Here is a 15,520-nt window from a genome sequence, read left to right on the forward strand (position 1 = left end):
GGATGTTGTCACTGATACAAGGCAAGTTAGAGAAATTTCCATCCCCACAGGGACCCCTTGTGTTGCCTTCCCACCACCACGCCTACTTCCCTCCCATCCCACCCCCTCCCTTACTTCTGGCAATCACTAGTCAAACTCACTGTCTTTTATTTTTTGAAATATTAGAATCTGACTAGGTAGATTTTGATGTTATGACATCTTGACTCTGACCACACCTTTGCTCTTTTCAGGCAAACTGAACTTTTTGGAATATAGTTGCCAGGCAGTGGTGGTCACAACCTCTTTGGTACTAAACGGAATGGTTCAACTGAAAGCATCATAGTATTATTTTGCTCTTTAAGGATAAAGGCTGGAGCTATCCTGGGAAGATAGGCCAGCTAGACTCCAACCGACTTGCTTGGGTACTCAGCAGGCCTGTGTTGTCCCAACTCCACACATTCAAAAGAAAGATCTGGCCCTGGACTGGCTATTGGGAGATCACCTCTAAGCCCTTGGGATATACTGCCAGCTAAGAGCATCTCTGTTTATCTGGGACCTTGGGCCATCCCAGATAGTCTATGCTAACGATATGATTCATAGTCGGGGCCCTGGGCCACATTGTATCAGTTCAACCTCTAGAGAGGTTGGAGCTGAGGTATTAATATCAGCTGCATGAAGACTCCATGCCCACATGACCCATCCCCAATAAAAACCCTGGACATTAAGGCTCAATGAGCTTTACTGGTTGGCAAGATTTCATGCATGTTGTCACACATTTTTGCTGGGAGAATTAAGCACTGTTCACATGACTCCACTGGGAAAGGACAACTGGAAGCTTGCACGTGGTCTCTCCTGGACTCTACCCTATGTACCTTTCTGCCTTTGCTGATTTTAATCTGTATCCTTTCATTGTAATAAACCATAACTAAGAGTGTAACAGCTTTTCTGAGTTCTGTGAGTCCTTCCAGCAAATCATGTATCTACATATACACACACACACACATATACACACACATATATATACACATATATATACATATATATACACATATATATACACACATATATATACATATATATATTTTTTTTTATGCTTTAAGTTCTAGGGTAAATGTGTGCAACATGCAGGTTTGTTACCACAATTCTAACGGAGCTTCATGTCTATTGGGAAATCCAATACTGTCCACCCCTCCTGGGCCTTTCCCTACAAGTCACATGCCAAACACATATTTTTAATTAAAACAAGATCATATAGAACAGTGGTTCTCAAAGTGTGGTCACCAGAGCAGCAGAAGCAGCTTGTAATTTGTAAGTGCAAATTCTCAGGCGTCCACCCCAGACCTACTGGGCCAGAAATTCTGAGAGTGGGCCCAGCAATCTGTGTTTTCTTTCTTTATTTTACCTATTTATTTTTGAGACAGGGTCTCACTCTGTCACCCAGGCTGGATTGCAGTTGTGCAATCACAGCTCGCTGCAGCCTTGACCTCCCAGGCTCAAGCGATCCTTCTACCTCTGCCTTCCCGAGTAGCTGGGACCACAGGCGTGCACCACCATGCCTGGCTTTTTTTTTTTTTTTTTTTTTTTTTTTTTTTTTTTTGTAGAGACTGGGTCTCACTCTATTACCCAGACTGGTCTCAAGCTACTGGGCTCAAGCAATCCTCCCACCTCGGCCTCCGAGAGTGCCAGGATTACAGGTATAAGTCACTACACCCAGTCTGTGTTTTAATCAACATAGGTTGATTCTGACACACAACAGAATTTGAGAACCACTGATACAGAAAAACTTACCCAGGGACTGGCTTTTCTTACTCTACAACAAACCACAAACACACTTCCATATCTCCAAACATTCTTTCCTGCACATTTAAATGGCCGTGTAAGGCTGTTGCTGTGCCTCCATTTTATTTACCATACCCTATTATTGTTCTTTTAGTTCCAGTTTTCATTTGTGATAAACATTTTCTTGGTGTGCTTTTTTCATTTTATTATATGCTTTCTCACAAATGCATAATACATACTAGTAGCCAAGAGTGTTTTTCTCTTGAGGACCTAGACAACCTGCAGAAATTAATAGAATAGAAGGCCTAATCTCAGGGGTGGAGCAGGCAGGGATATATTCTGTGTGGATCTGTCTTTCCCTCCCTTCACATAAAAGCAAGGGAATTCTCAGAGCAGTTGTGTCTGTGCTAACTTTGCTTTAATGAAAAGTCAGAAGGAGAAACATAGTGATTATAAGGAAGACATTTCAGAACAAGATCATGTATTGAGATGGGTGATGACAACACACAGACACAACTCACCAGACTGGAGGTTTCAGTTTGAACAACCTCTCTGCTGCCTGGACGGCTTTCCCGACATCATTGGCCAGCATGCTGACGCTGAAGAACTGACCCACATCCCAGTAATTCTTCATTTTCTCCAAGCTCCCTTTTCTTCCCAACAAACTGTTCAGCCGGACACCTTAAGAATTTGAATTTTTGATAGTCAGAATAATCTTTTTTAGTTTCTGTCATACTGAGGATAAGCAGGTATTTTATTTTGGCTGCTGTCTCAGGTGTGCTATAGGAAAAGTAACTGATTGTTCCTTTTGAAATATAATTCTAGTAGGACGGGCACGGTGGCTCACGCCTGTAATCCCAGCACTTTGGGAGGCTGAGGTAGGCAGATCACTTGAGGTCAAGAGTTCCAGACCAGCCTGTCCACCATGGTGAAACCCCATCTCTACTAAAAATACAAAAAAAATTAGCTGGGCGTGGTGGTGGGCACCTGTAATCCCAGCTACTCAGGAGGCTGAGGCAGAAGAATTGCTTGAACTCGGGAGGCGGAGGTTGCAGTGAGCCAAGATCACACCACTACACTCCAGCCTGGGCAACCGAGCAAGACTCTGTCTCAAAAAAAGAATAGAAATATAATGATACGATGCTAGTTATTTCAACATAACTTTTAATGCCAAACTTGTATAATCAAAGCAACAACATCTGCAATAATAAGCAGCTTTACCTATTTTCCTTAGTTCCAAGGAAGTTTCAAATTGTTGTCCAGCAACAATCAGCAAAACTGCAAGATTAATTCCCGAATAGAGAGATGACTGGAGTTCAAACCCTTTGCGATACCTATAATTACAGAACCACCAAAGTATTATTATATTACAACAAAAAATGTTTAAATAATGGTATAAACCAACTTTCTCATGAAAAGTTTTCTTTCTCTAAATTTGTTGTTGCCCATTCCCCTCGCCTCCCACCACCACCTTTACCAACAGCCACATGCAGCTCTCTAGTAACTTTACAAATGTCTTAATAGGCCAGGCGCCGTGGCTCATGCCTGTAATCCCAGCACTTTGGGAGGCCGAGGCACGTGGACCACTTGAGGCCAGGAGTTTAAGGCCAGCTTGGCCCAAACGGTGAAACCCCATCTCTACCAAAATACTACAAAAATTAGCTGGGTGTGGTGGTGTGTGCCTGTAATCCCAGCTACTCGGGAGGCTGAGGCAGGAGAATTAGCTTGAACCCGGGAGGTGGAACCTGCAGTGAGCCAAGATCGTGCCACTGCACTCCAGCCTGGGTGACAGAGCGAGATTCTGTCTCCAAAAAAAAAAAAAAAAAAAAAAAAAAGTCATAATAGCAACACAGTAACTTACACTAGGGAGTTTTAATTTTTTTTTGCTCATAAGATTTTTATTATAAAAGCCTCAGGGACTATATAAAATAGGGAAATCATCATGAAGTACACAAAAGAAATTTAAAATCAATTCTAATCCTACTCCCAAAAGATCACCACGATTTGATGTCTGGAGTGCAGTGGTGTAATCATAGTTCACTGCAGCCTGAAACTCCTGCATCTGCATCTAAGCAATCCTTCCACCTCAGCCTCCCAAGTAGCTGGGATTACAGGCATGAGCCACCCTGCCCACCTAAACCTTGTTTCTAAAGTTGGATTCCAATTATGCATTGAGTATTTTTTATTACATCGAAATGGCATCAATGGTAGGCCATTTCTCTGCAAGCTGTTTGTTTGCTTTTAACAATATGGAGTTGTTTTTTCATGCAGGAAGCTGTATTGCCAAAATCCTGGATCTCAAATAACTATAGGAGCAGTGGCAAAGTGAGGCCAGGGACAGGGATCTACTATATCAGGATAAGCAACAGGATACAAAATTGGGAATCCTATTTTTACACCAAAGGTTAACAGTGACATTTTCACTCTCATCTTTTTCTATACATGAAAAGTTCATTTCTGTTCTATGAACGAGTATGAAAATTATAGGCAGGAAAAAAGAACTCAATGAAGTAATGACACAAATGTCTTTAAGTGGCACCATTTATACCAAAGACTTGCTAGTAGTAATTTTGTCACTTATGTGATGGCAAGAGAATTCAACAACAAAATATTAATTCTTGAAAGGAGAAGTTATCATTGAAGTCAGTTAAAATATGGCATTATCAATTCTGAGGCATAATACAAATACCCTCAGATCAGAGGACACCGAGAAAGTCCTTCCTACCTTAGTCAACAAAATTCAACCCTTTTTTTCCTGTGTGTTTTGGGAATTTTAAATTCTACATCCTTCTAGATGTGACTGTTTTATTTTCTTCTACTATGAAAAGTCATACTGAGAAGAGGGCAGAAAGGGTTGCTCCTCCAGAAGTCAAGCAGGCCCAACTTAGGGGCAGAGAAGATCTGAACTCCAGGCAGGACCATAGTTCCAGATTCACCACTAACCAGCCCTGTGGTCTTGGACCAGCTCCCTACCTCCCTGAGCCATATGCTCTGTGTCTGCACTGGAGAGTGTGGGTTAGATGATATCCAAGATAGATCTTATCCACAGCCACCACGCCCTGAGCAGAAGACGAAGCTTCATTTGCTTCTGCACCTACCGCCACCACCTTCTGAAGCCGCTGGAGAAAAACTCCTAGGACTTTCTTGAAGGAACCAAAGGCAGTGATTTTCTGACCTAGGGACTGAATTCCCCACCAGCATAGTGGGAACACAGTTTTCTGTTTTGGCTTTACCAAACATTAACTTCCCTTCGATACCCTGAGTGACTCCTCTCCACCACATGGTGCATTAGGAACTACTGGAAATTTAAAAAAAGAAAATGAGGTCATTATGTTCCAAGGACTTACACTATGGTGGAAGGGAATAAGATCCACACATAATTAGTGACAATGGAAGCAAGAATATGGTATCTTAAAATCACACAAATTCAAGTCTGGAGGAACTCACAGAAGACATATAGGGCCATCTCACCTAGATACTTGAGATATGGCATAAAAATAAAGAGAAATGAGGCCGGTTGTGGTGGCTCACGCCTGTAATACCAGCACTTTGAGAGGCCGAGGTAGGTGGATTGCCTGAGGTCAGGAGTTTGAGACCAGTCTGGCCAACATGGTGAAACCCCATCTCTATTAAAAATACAAAAAAATTAGCCGGGCATGGTGGCATGTGCCTGTAATCCCAGCTATTCAGGAGGCTGAGGCAGGGGAATTGCTTGAACCAGGGAGGTGGAGGTTGCAGTGAGCCAAGATCACACCACTGCACTCCAGCCTGGGTGACAGAGTGAGACTCAGTCTCAAAGAAAAAAAAAGGGCAAGAGAAATGAAACAGCAGTGATTTGGAAAGGGAGCCCTCAGCATAGAAAACAGGAACAGAGACAGGAGTTTGGAAAACTCCTTAGGAACTACAGTTTAGTTGGACACACACCAGGTAGTGGGAAACAAGGCTAGAGGTAGGTTGGAGAAAGTGTTCAGGACACCTAGAATGGTGATGTGAGAGTCTGAATTTTTATATAGCAGGGAGCAGGGAGCCATGGTGGGTTCTTGAGCTTTAGGAAGAATAAGCTATAAATCTGTGAAGGATAGACTGAGCAGACAGCAAGCAGGGAGTCTACTTGGGTACTGTTAGAACATTCCTGGCAAGAAAGTTAAAAAAAAAAAATGGCAGTGACTGGGGGCAGTGGTGATGGGAAAGGACTGGCAAGCAGTGAAAGAAGGCTCGCAGAAGGGCTGCAAATGGGGCCTGACTGGACGGGGAGTTAAGTGAGCAAAATGAATCCAACAATGACTGAAAGTTTAGACCTAGGAGGGTAGAGAATAGTAGTAAGAAAGTAAGACATTGGAAGCCATACCTTGTGGAGAAGAGTAAATGACTTCAGCCTTCAAAATGTTGAGTCTGAAATACCAACATCATCTTGAGGTAGAACAGGTGGACAAAGGGGGGAGGTGTAAGGCCATCACTTAGGATGTTGGGTTGGAGAGCTCCAGCTAAGGGTCCCTAGGTGTGAGAGTGGCTGGGATTGTCAGAGAAGTAAGTGCGGATGGAGAGAAGGTGGGGAGGACAGAGCCTCCTGTGTGTATGAAAGGAAGAGAGAGAGAGAGAGAGAGAGGAAGCAGTTAGAATTGAATGAAAGCAGAACAGCAATGTCAAGAGCTCTTATGATGGAAATGAATGATGTGGGCCTGTTGGTTCCACCTTCGGAATATATCCTGCATCCAACTTTCTCAACATTTTTGTCCCCACCACCCTGGCTCAAGCCACCACCAGCTCTCCCCTGAATTACTGCTATATTCTCCTGTTCCCTGCTTCTGTCCTTGTCCCTGTGATAGACTGTTTAATGGCCACAAATTCCTCCCATCGCAATATGCATGCACCTTTGCAATGCAACTTTGCTATTCCTCCTAGCCAGAGGTGGAGCACATTCCTCCACCCTTTTGAATGTGGGCGGACCATGTGATTTGCTTTGACCAATAGCATGTGGCAGAAGTAACCACGTGTGAGTTCCCGAACCTAAGCCTCTAGAGGCTTTGCTGCTCCCTTGTTCACTCTCTTAGAGTTCTGCATACCAGGTAAGAAAGCTGGTCTACCGGGATTAGAACCACATGGTGGAGAGCTAAGGCACAATATTAGTAGCCAACACCAGCTGCCAAATGTGTACGGGGTCATTTGGATCTTCCAGCCACACCTGACCCTAGAGCTGACTTCAGTTTTAGAAGCCAGCCCAGGTGAAGCCAGCAGAAGAAGTGCCTGGCAAAGCCACAGAATCATGAAAAATCATAATCATTGCTGTTCGAAGCTGCTAAGTTTTGGGGTTGTTACGCAGCAAGTGATAGCTGATACACTCCCTAAAATATATTCTTTGCATAACGGTGAGTACTCTTGTTAAAATGCATGTCCAATCTTGTCACTCCTCTGCTCAAACCCTCCATTTGATGTTCCTTCTCACTCAGAGCAAGAAGGTCTTACCCTCTTCCTGTTTCATGTTGCTCTCCACTCACCCCTTGCTTAGTGCTGACCATCCTGGAGTGTGCCTGCCATGCTTCATCCTCAGAGTCTCTGCCCTTGCTGTTTCCTCCACCAAGAACACTTTCTCCAGTTATCTGTGAAGTTCACTCCCTTATCACTTTTCTATCTTTAGGCACCTTCACTGACTACCCGATTTAAAATTGCAGACCACCCCTCCGAGCCCTCCTTTATCCCCTTCCGTGCTTAACCTTTCCCCATAGCCCTCAGATGACATCCTAATGTGTCACTTTCTTTAACTTCCCTCACTAGCAATGCAAGGCCCCCAAGGGCAGGATTCATGTCCGTTGTGTCTGTATCCCCACCACCTAGAAAAGTTTCTGGCACACAGTAAGCCATCACTGAACATTGTTAAATAAATGAATGAATAATGAATGAATGAACAGATCACTGGGAAGATGATGCCCTGGTGGTGGTGGACAAGGCTCTGGAAGTGGGAGCTCGGAAGGAGTGTGCTGGGCCTCCTTCTTGGCCCATAAACAAGTGTACCTGTGGGAAGAGTGTGACCAGTAGAAAACCCTGTTTCTCATGGTTTTCTCTCAAAAAGGGAATCTGAAAATTCCCAGACCACATTTACTACAAATGTTTGCTCCCTGCCAACAGACAAACATATACATAAGGAAGAGATGCACATCCTTAGCCTATGCGATTCTGTTCCTTGAAGAGATGCAAGTGCTGATAACTCGGGCTGAGGGTTTACCACTCAATGGCGCTGTCGCGGCTGGTGTCATCTTTGCAGTCTGAATCCAAGAAGATGTCCTTGTAGATCCTCCCACACAGGCAGAACATGTCGGGGCCCGGGTGATCACAGCTCTGCAGAACCTGGAGCATGATCTGCAGAGCCTTCTCACGGTCACCTGTGCTGTTTCTCCTGAAAGATAGATGTTGTAAGGTCACAAATGAATGAATCAAGACAATGGAGTAGAGGCCAGGTGCAGTGGCTCACACCTGTAATCCCAGCACTTTGGGAGGCCGAAGCGGGTGGATCATTTGAGGTCAGGAGTTCGACACCAGCCTGGCCAACATGGTGAAAACCTGTCTCTACTAAAAATACAAGTAGCCGGGTGGTAGTGGCCCACGCCTGTAATCCCAGCTACTTGGGAGTATGAGGCAGGAGAATCACTTGAAACTGGGAGGCAGAGGTTGCAGTGAGCCAAGATCATGCCACTGTACTCCAGTCTGGGCGACAGAGTGAGACCCTGCTTTTTTTTTTTTTTTTTTTTAAAGACAGTGAAATACATATACGCATTCATCATGCTGAAAGACAGGTGCAAGGATGCTGTACTTTAACAGAAAAATTATTTCTAAATAATAGTTTTCATTTTCCAATGTAGCCACTGCTTAAGATCCACACCAGTAAACCTTATACAATTACACTCAGTCCCTACTTGATTCTATCTCAACAAGTAAATCATAAGGAAATGAAAAAATAAGTGAAGAGGAAACCTATATAATAAAAAAGACTTAAGAGTCATATCAACTAAATGCAACATACATAGTCTGGATTGTGATTCAAACAAATCCACTATAAAACATATGAGGCTGGGTACAGTGGCTCACACCTGTAATCCCAGCATTTTGGGAGGCCAAGGCGGGTGGATCACTTAAGGTCAGGAATTCGAGACCAGCCTGGCTAACATGGTGAAACCCTGCCTCTACAAAAATTAGCCAGGTGTGGTAGCAGGCACCTGTAGTCCCAGCTACTTGGGAGGCTGAGGCAGGAGAATCACTTGAACCCAGGAGGCAGAGGTGGCAGTGAGCCGAGATTGTGCCACTGCACTCCAGCCTGGGTGACAGAGTGAGACTCTGTCTCAACCAAAAAAAAAAAAAGAAAAGAAAAGGAAAGACAATTGGGAAAATTTGAGCACTGACAGAGAAAAATTGTTAATTTTTAGGTATGATAATATAAAACCTAAAAACTGTTCATTTTTAGGTATGATAATGTAATCATGACTATGTTTTGTAAGTGTCCTTAACCTTTTTTTTTTTTTTTTGAGACAGTCTCGCTCTGTCGCCCAGGCTGGAGTGCAGTGGCATGATCTCAACTCATTGCAACCTCCACCTCCTGAGTTTAAGCAATTCTTGTGCCTCCGCCTTCCAACGTAGCTGGGATTACAGGCATGCGCCACCACGCCCAACTAATTTTTGTAATGTTAATAGAGGTTTCACCATGTTGGCCAGGCTAGTCTTGAACTCCTGACTTCAGGTGATCCACCCGCCTTGGCCTCCCAAAGTTCTGGGATTACAGGCGTGAGACACCGTGCCCAGCCAAGTGTCCTTAGCTTTTAAAGATACACACTTAAATATCTGGGGATAAAATGGTATGTCTTTGCTTTGTAATAAATCCAGCATTGGGGTATAAAGGAGTGGGTGGGGGCAAAGGGGAACAAAATTGGCCATGCAATGATAATTATCAAAGTGGATATGGGGTAGATGGGGGTTTATTATTGTGATGGTTAATTTTATGTGTCAGCTTGACTGGGCTAAGGAAGGCCAGAAAGCTAGTAAAATGTTATTTCTGGGTATGTCTACGAGGGTGTTTCTGGATAAGATTAGCATCTGAATCAAGAGTCTGAGTAAAGAAGACCACCCTCACCAATGCAGGTGGCATCACGCAATCCATTGAGGGTACCAAGAGAACAAAAAGGCCAAGGAAGAGTGAATTTTCTTTTTTTGAACTGGGAAATTCATCATCTCCTGCCCTTAGACATCAGAGTTCCTGGATCTTGGACCTTCTGGCTTCAGGACTTACCCCAACAGCATCCCTGGTTCTCAGGCCTTTGGACTCAGACCAAATCACACCACAAGCATTCCTGGTTCTCCAGCTTGCATGGGACTTGCCAGCCTCTAGAATCACCTGAGGCAATTCTCATAATCCATCTCTTCCTCTAGATCTCTATACATCCTATTGGTTTGTTCCTCTGGAGAACCCTGCCTAAGATAATTACACTATTCCCTACTTTTAAATATATTTGTGATTTTACATAATAAAAACAAAAACAAAAACAAAACAGGTACCCATCCTGACCCAACGATTCCACTTCTAGAATCTGTAATATGTACATCTTTTTTCAAGAATTTTTTGAACAAAGATGTTTGTTATGGCACTGCTTGTAATAGTAATGAACTGGAGATGACTCAGATGTCCATTAACGGAAGAACAGCAAAATATATTTTGCAACAACCAGACTACAGAATAACGTAATCATTATAAAGGGACAGATCCACGTGTAATTACCCAGAGGAACATCCGTAACAGTAATATCTCATGGAAAAAACCTGAACTAAATGAAAAGCATGACCCCATTCTTTGAAATAAACACATTCACATGTTAATGTACATAGACAAAAGTCTGTAAGGATACATATTAAAATGTTCAGAAAATCATTGCTGGGATTTATACAAGGTGGTCCTGGGTATATTTTATTAATAACCATTCTAATAAGTGAATAAATTATTCTTTTTAATTTCTTGGTAATAGGTTTTTTTTTTTTTTTGAGATGGAGTCTCACTCTGTCACCCAGCCTGGAGTGTGGTGGCACAATCTCAGCTCACTGCAACTCTGCCTCTCAGGTTCAAGCGATTCTTCCACCTCAGCCTCCCAAGTAGCTAGGATTACAGGTGTGCACCACCACACCCAGCTAATTTTTGAATTTTTTTTTTTTTTTTTTTTTTTTTTTTAAGGAGAAATGGGGTTTAACCATGTTGGCCAGGCTGGTCTCGAACTCATGATCTCAGGTGATCCACCCGCCTCGGCCTCCCAAAGTGCTGGGATTACAGGCGTGAGCCAATGCGCCCGGCCACAATAGGCTCTTTTATGTTTTCTTTCCTGAGGACATGCACCTCAAAAACTACTGCAACATCCCAGATGTCAAATTAGTATCTAAAATGGCCAGACTTTCTCAACCGGGGTTCCATGACAGAATTAATCCCTGGAAAAAATTATTTGATTATTTGAGTGACTATTTTTTCAGTGCTCCCAAGGATGGTACGTAGCCAGCCTCATTCTGGATGCAGAAGAGAAATTCAATCACTTTATACAATAGATGCCAGCGGGCATTAGGACTTAATTCTCTTGTGGAACCCAACCTGGGTTGGAAAGGGCTAATCTAGACACTTGGCGACCTTCTGGAAACCTGTAATAATTAAGCCTGTATTTTGACTCGGACTTTTTCCATTTTCTACCTTAATCCTGTTCTAACATATTTTATCTTTCCTCTTTTTGTCATATAGAATCTAATTGAACTAACCTGCAAACTGGATCTCTTGTTGCACAGCCATTGTATAATATTCTTTAATTTTTAAGAGCCAACAGATACCAACTCAAATTTACTAGAGCATTTAAATAATTTCTAATGTCTGTGGCAAGAATATGAAAAAGATTGAAACTTTTATGAGGCACAACATTTCTACATCTGTAATTAGCCAACTTTTGAGGTGTGAAATATTCATGATTCTGAAAAGAATGTACTAAACTCAATAAACTCACTTAAATGCTTTTTTTTTTTTTTTTCTCTTTGAGACAGGGTCGCCCAGGCTGGAGTGCAGTGGTACGATCTCGGTTCACTACAGCCTCAACCTCCCAGGCTCAAGCGATCCACCCACCCCAGCCTCCCAAGTAGCTGTGACTACAGGCACGTACTACCACACCTGGCTAATTTGTGTAGTTTTTGTAGAGACGGGGTTTCACCATGTTGCCCAAGCTAATGCCTAATTATTGATATGTGCTCAGGTTTGTTTGGATTTTAGTTTTTTGGACCAGTTACATCAAGATTTCCCTTGAATTTTCTCATTAACTTGAAATTTACCCTTGTTACTCAAAACAAAAGATCTTTTGAGTATAAACAAAACAAAAATCAAACATTTGAAAAAATTAAAAGCAAAGAGATTTTCAGCTTAAAAGCCACTTTAAGACAGGTGTTAAATAGCTAATCCCTTTAGTGGTTAATAATCAGCTTTTGGATCTGCTTATCATTTCCAGATCCCAAGGTATCCAAGAACAAGCCTACAGATAAAAACTCCTATGTTGAATCAGCCAGCAACATCTGTTTCTGGCAATTAAGGCCATTTCACAATTAAGAGAAGGAAACTTTGACAGTGGGTCTGAATCTTGGCTGCATGTTAGAATCACCTGGGAGGCTGGGCGTGGTGGCTCATGGCTCTAATCCCAGCACTTTGGGAGGCCAAGGCGGGCAGATTACCTGAGGTCAGGAGTTCAAGACCAGCCTGGCCAACGTGGTGAAACCCTGTCTCCACTAAAAATACAAAAATTAGCAGGGCATGGTGGCAGGTGCCTGCAGTCCCAGCTACTCGGGAGGCTGAGATAGGAGAATCAATCATTTGAACCCAGGAGGCGGAGGTTGCAGTGAACCGAGATCGCACCATTGTCCTCCAGTCTGGGCAACAAGAAGGAAACATCATGTCAAAAAAAAAAAAAAAAAAAAAGAAAGAAAAAAAAATTGAATCACCTAGGAGCTTAAATCTGAATCTCTGGAGACCCAGACATCAGTGCTTCTCATGCTGGACTTTCTGCGTCAGTGGGCTGGCATCATTGCTAAATCCACCACTCCCTTCTCACTCCTTGTCCTATTTCACATACATGTGCATTTGACGACCGTGCACTCCTTCCTCCTTGGACTACTTTTATCATCTGATTTGCAGGACACCACACTCGCCCGATTTTCTCCTACTTTAGTCCATCTCTCTGATCTTTTCACATTGGAGTGTCCCTTGGCAGTACCCTTGGACATTTCATCTTTCTTGGTAACTACCCTAGATCCCTTGATCATCCATTGCCATGACTTTTCAAACCATCCATATTTTGATGACTTCCAAATTTCTATCTCCAGCCTAGGCCTCTCCCCTAAAATCCAGACTCACATATCCAACTGCCCTCTCAGCAACTCATTTGCATGTTGATACCTCAAACTTAACGTGTCCCAAATCAAACATTTTTTTCCCCCTCAGACAGAGTCTCAACTCTGTCACCCAGGCTGGAATGGTGTGATGCATTCTCAGCTCACTGCAACCTCTAACTCACAGGCTGAAGCGACTCTCATACCTCAGCCTCCCAAGTAGCTGGGATTACAGGCGTGCACCACCATGCCCAGCTAATTTTTGCATTTTTAGTAGAAACAGCATTTAGCCATGATGACCAGGGTGGTCTTGAACTCCTGGCCTCAAGTGATCTGCCCACCTTGGTCTCCTCAAGTGCTGGGATTACAAGTGTGCACCACCATGGCTGGCCCCAAATCAAACTCTTGATTGTCCCATCAAACCTGTTCTTCTACAGTCTTCCCCTTCTTGTTAAATGGCCAATCCATTCTTCCTCTTACTCAGGCCAAAAACTTTGCAGTCATGTTTGGTTCCTCTAACACCATTTATTGGACCAGGAGATTCCACTGGCTTTTATTTCAAACTACATCTGAAATTGACCCACTCCTCATGAAGCCCACCCTTACCACTCTGGTCCAAGCCATGTCATTTCCTGCTTCCACACTTACCTCTCTACTATCTAGTCTCAACACAGAAGTCATAGTGATCCTCTATGCTGTAAGGCAGGTCATGTCATCCTTCTACTCAAAACTCACCAGTGGCTCCCATCTTAGAGCAAACACCAATTTTCTTCCAATGGCCTGTAAGGATCTACAAGATGTGGTCCTAGTTATTTCTCCAACTTCATCTCTTACCACTCCTGTGCCCCGATCACCTACTATGCTCCAGCTACACAAGCTTCCTTGCTGTTCCACATGCTGATCCCTCTACCTGAAATGATCTTCCCCCACATATCACATGGTATGTTCCCTTGCCTCTTTCTGATCTTTGCTCCATGTCACTTTCTAGTAGGTGTGGTCTTCTCTGAGCACTCAAAATTACCATCTTCCCACCCTACTTACTGGCCACCCTATCACCCTAAACTGTTTTAATACATTTAGGTTTTTTTAATTCTATCTCCCCATTTTAGAATGTAAGCTCCGAGAGGGTGGAGACTTTTTGGGTCTGATTTGTTAACTACTGTGCTTAGAACTGGATCTGGCACAAAGTAGGTGATCAATAAGCGTCTGTTAAATGAATGACTAACTGAGCAGTTATTGTAGTGACATGGAGAGATCTCTAAGCATCGATTACTATGTGAAAAAAACAACAGTATACCTCCTGTGTGGTCCTATAGTTTAAAAACTCTGCAGTATTACATATTTTCACAGTATGTAAAGTACATAGAAAATTGTCTCCAAGGATATTACACCAAACTGACAAGACAGGTTACTTCTGGAATATGGACGGGACAAGAGATTAGAGTTTAGAGGGATAACTGCTTTAAATGGATTGTTTTTCAGTTTTTCACAGTAATATACAAACATATTCATCTATTATTACTTTTGTTTTTTTGAGGCAGGGTCTTGCTCTGTTGCCCAAGTGGAATGCACTGAGTGGTGTGATCATGGCTCACTGTAGCCTCAAGCTCCTGGGCTCAAGTGAAACTCCTGCCTCAGAGTGCTGGGAATACAGGCACGCATGACCACACCTAGCTTTTATTTTTATTTATTTATTTGGTAGAGATGGGGTCTCACTATGTGGCCCAGGCTGGTCTCAAACTCCTAGGCTAAAGTGATCCTCTCGCCTTGGCTTCCCAAAGTGCTGAGACTGCAGGCATGAGCCAACACATCTATTACTTATGTAAAAAATGCACAGAATAAAAACACAACACTGGATTGGGAATCATATAGAGCTAGATCCTGGCTATTTTCACACCATTTATTACCCAATTGAATTTTGAGGAGGGCACTTAGCCCTTCTGTGCCTCAGTCCTTCACCTGAAGTGTCTGACTTTGCTTACCTCAAAGCATTGCCATGTGATATGGGTGTGCCAGAGCACTGACTTGCCATCAACCATCCTGTCTCCCTGGCCCTCTTTTCTATACTGTGTGTCTGTAAGAGGAAATTCATAGGGCAAGAGACAAATAGAATCCCAATAAATCCTCCTTCTAAGCCAGCCCTGAGCTTTAACACACACAAGGTCTCATTAGACCAGTGTCCTTTCTAGAATAAACTTTGTGTTGGGTCACCTGTCAAAAACCTTACAAGAGACTTCTGCTTCCAATTAAGATGTAGAAGAATGTGAAAGGTCTTCACTCCTGTAGTGACAATAAAAACCCCAACAAATGTAAAAATCACACTGAGTCCGGGCACGGTGGCTCATGCCTGTAATCCCAGCACTTTGGGAGTCTGAGACGGGCAGAT

The 15,520-nt window shown here is 43.1% G+C and overlaps 1 protein-coding gene across 1 annotated transcript in view; it reads right to left on the reverse strand.

Annotated features, from left to right (window-relative positions):
• MAP3K15 (mitogen-activated protein kinase kinase kinase 15) overlaps window positions 1-15,520 on the reverse strand; it is a 151,594-nt gene that overhangs the window by 60,406 nt on the left and 75,668 nt on the right. The window contains exons 7-9 of the mRNA XM_054676915.2: window positions 7,979-8,149; window positions 2,980-3,092; window positions 2,280-2,439 (exon numbers count right to left, since the gene is read on the reverse strand). Of these exons, the coding sequence (XP_054532890.1) occupies window positions 2,280-2,439; window positions 2,980-3,092; window positions 7,979-8,149 (444 nt within the window). The remainder of the gene's footprint in view (window positions 1-2,279; window positions 2,440-2,979; window positions 3,093-7,978; window positions 8,150-15,520) is intronic.

The sequence above is a fragment of the Pan troglodytes genome, chromosome X, assembly GCF_028858775.2.
Source record: "Pan troglodytes isolate AG18354 chromosome X, NHGRI_mPanTro3-v2.0_pri, whole genome shotgun sequence".
Taxonomy (NCBI): domain Eukaryota; kingdom Metazoa; phylum Chordata; class Mammalia; order Primates; family Hominidae; genus Pan; species Pan troglodytes.